The 2,153-nt window shown below is 42.1% G+C and overlaps 1 protein-coding gene across 1 annotated transcript; it reads left to right on the forward strand.

Annotated features, from left to right (window-relative positions):
* The first annotated feature begins 290 nt into the window (after positions 1 to 290).
* Positions 291 to 780, forward strand: LOC141819203 (histone H4). Its single transcript, XM_074706547.1, has one exon. It carries the CDS (start codon positions 339 to 341, stop codon positions 648 to 650), a length of 312 nt encoding a protein of 103 aa, XP_074562648.1. The 5' UTR covers positions 291 to 338; the 3' UTR covers positions 651 to 780.
* Positions 781 to 2,153: the final 1,373 nt, after the last annotated feature.

Genomic DNA, 2,153 nt, shown 5'->3' on the forward strand with positions numbered 1-2,153 from the left:
GTTATCAGTAATTCCACGTGGTCAAAATTCAGATCTTAGAGAACCGGTCACGGAAACACACCATAAACCACGTCACCGATCCGGGAACCACACCTAAAACCAAATCCTACCGTCCAATCTCAATCCAACGGAGCATGGCGATTGCAGATTCCCGCCTCCAACAGTCGCAAATTCTAATTTCCGGAAGCCCAAAAAAACTCCCTCCCTTTTTCTTCGCAACCAAACCCAAATGCACTCCCCTTTAAATACCCACCCTCCCTCATCATGGCTCCCATCTCGATCTCTCCGCTTTCTTTCTTCTTCAGCGGCCTTTGCGATTTCCGATCCAGATCGTCGCCATGTCCGGCCGCGGCAAGGGAGGCAAGGGGCTCGGCAAGGGCGGCGCGAAGCGCCACCGCAAGGTCCTCCGCGACAACATTCAGGGCATCACCAAGCCGGCGATCCGTCGCCTCGCCCGCCGTGGCGGCGTCAAGCGCATAAGCGGCCTGATCTACGAGGAGACCCGCGGCGTCCTCAAGATCTTCCTCGAGAACGTCATCCGCGACGCCGTGACCTACACAGAGCACGCTCGCCGCAAGACTGTCACCGCCATGGATGTGGTCTACGCCCTCAAGCGCCAGGGACGGACCCTCTATGGGTTCGGAGGCTAAGCCCCTTCACAAGCTCGCTATCAATGGTGCTCTTGCTTCAAGTTAGTATAACTTTTGGGTTTGATTTGGACGAATTATCCTTTTGTAAATGTGATTTGAAGCCGTCAAGGGACGCAGCTGGCTTATTAATTTGCTGTGAAACTGAAATCCTAAAATGAATTGGTCCTTTTGCGATCTCTTATTTGTTGTTCCTTTGGAAGGAGTAGAAATTCAAATTGAACGATAAAAACTAGTAGGCTTATAAATCACATCTAAGCATAGAAGAAATGATGTGTATTTATATATTTTGCTAGAAGGTAGACTAAGATTACATTTGAAAGCTAAAACATTTCGCTTTAATCTCTTTTCAATATGGATGCCATCTGAATGGCTTGTTCTCAGGAATCGTGCAATATAGAAACTATTTTTTCTGTACAAGATAGGGATAAATTAGTTTATTCAACTGGTTACACGAGATGACCAGGATCTTATTCCTTTGGAAGGAGTGGAAATTAAATTGAACAATAAAAACTAGTGGTCATATAGATCACGTCCAAACATTTCAGTTTAGTCTCTTTTTGATATGGATGAAACAAAAGAAGAATCTGAATGACTTGTTCTCAGGAATCATGCAACATAGAAAGTATTTTTTTAGTTACAAAATAGGGATAAATTAGACAATTATTCATTAGTTTATTCGACTGATCACAAGTTGACCATGATCCTATTCAATCATTTAGAAGTAGCGGGAAAGTGTAGATCATTGCTTTGGAAGAGCTTATCCAAAGCTAAAATCTGAATCAATGGATGATTTATTTCAAAGAGACTAGGATGATTCTTCTTGCAGCTCCAATCAGAACAAGCCTCAATCCCAATTGCACTTGCAAACTGTTTTGATGTTCCGCAATTTTATTTGTGAAGCAACGATAGTTTTAAATTATGCATATTGTATGAACTGCCACAATCTTCGAATCTTGCCTATTGCCGATCAGACTACTTGAAGCTATATCATTGGAAACCCTCATGTGCCAAGTCTTGCTTCTCTCACTAGGCGTTTCAGACTGAATTGTAACCTGAGATCTTCCATCAATTGGACTTTAGAAACAACGTCTTTCTGCATGTTAAAGTAAGCAATTGGCTTGCTTCTCAACTTAAGACACAATTCAGAAACATATAGTTCAGAAAAGGTTGTGAAAGGGCGAACTCACTTTCCTTGCCACAATCAAGGAAGGAAGCCAGGGGTGTGTGATAACGATGCATGTAGAAAAAGGATAAGGCCTATTTGAATATGTTCATTACATTATACCCTGAGATCATTGCCTCATTCACTGATAAAGAAAATACATACAAAGACTCACATACTTGATCATTGCCTCATTCACTGATTATGAGATTGACCACAGTTCAAGGGATCCAAATGCAGAAGGAAGCAAAATAAGAAACTAACTTGATGTTAATGACAAGATAAGTGACTTGCTAATGAGTACAAGCTCGATCCAATTGCACCAACAAATGACATATCTA

This window comes from Curcuma longa, unplaced genomic scaffold, assembly GCF_044706935.1.
Source record: "Curcuma longa cultivar G26 ecotype Majalengka, Jawa Barat unplaced genomic scaffold, ITB_CL_G26_1.1 contig_28262, whole genome shotgun sequence".
Lineage (NCBI taxonomy): Eukaryota > Viridiplantae > Streptophyta > Magnoliopsida > Zingiberales > Zingiberaceae > Curcuma > Curcuma longa.

Bases quoted from the DNA above. Each gene is read 5' to 3' on its own strand.
- LOC141819203 (XM_074706547.1), top strand. From the start codon at position 339: ATGTCCGGCCGCGGCAAGGGAGGCAAGGGGCTCGGCAAGGGCGGCGCG.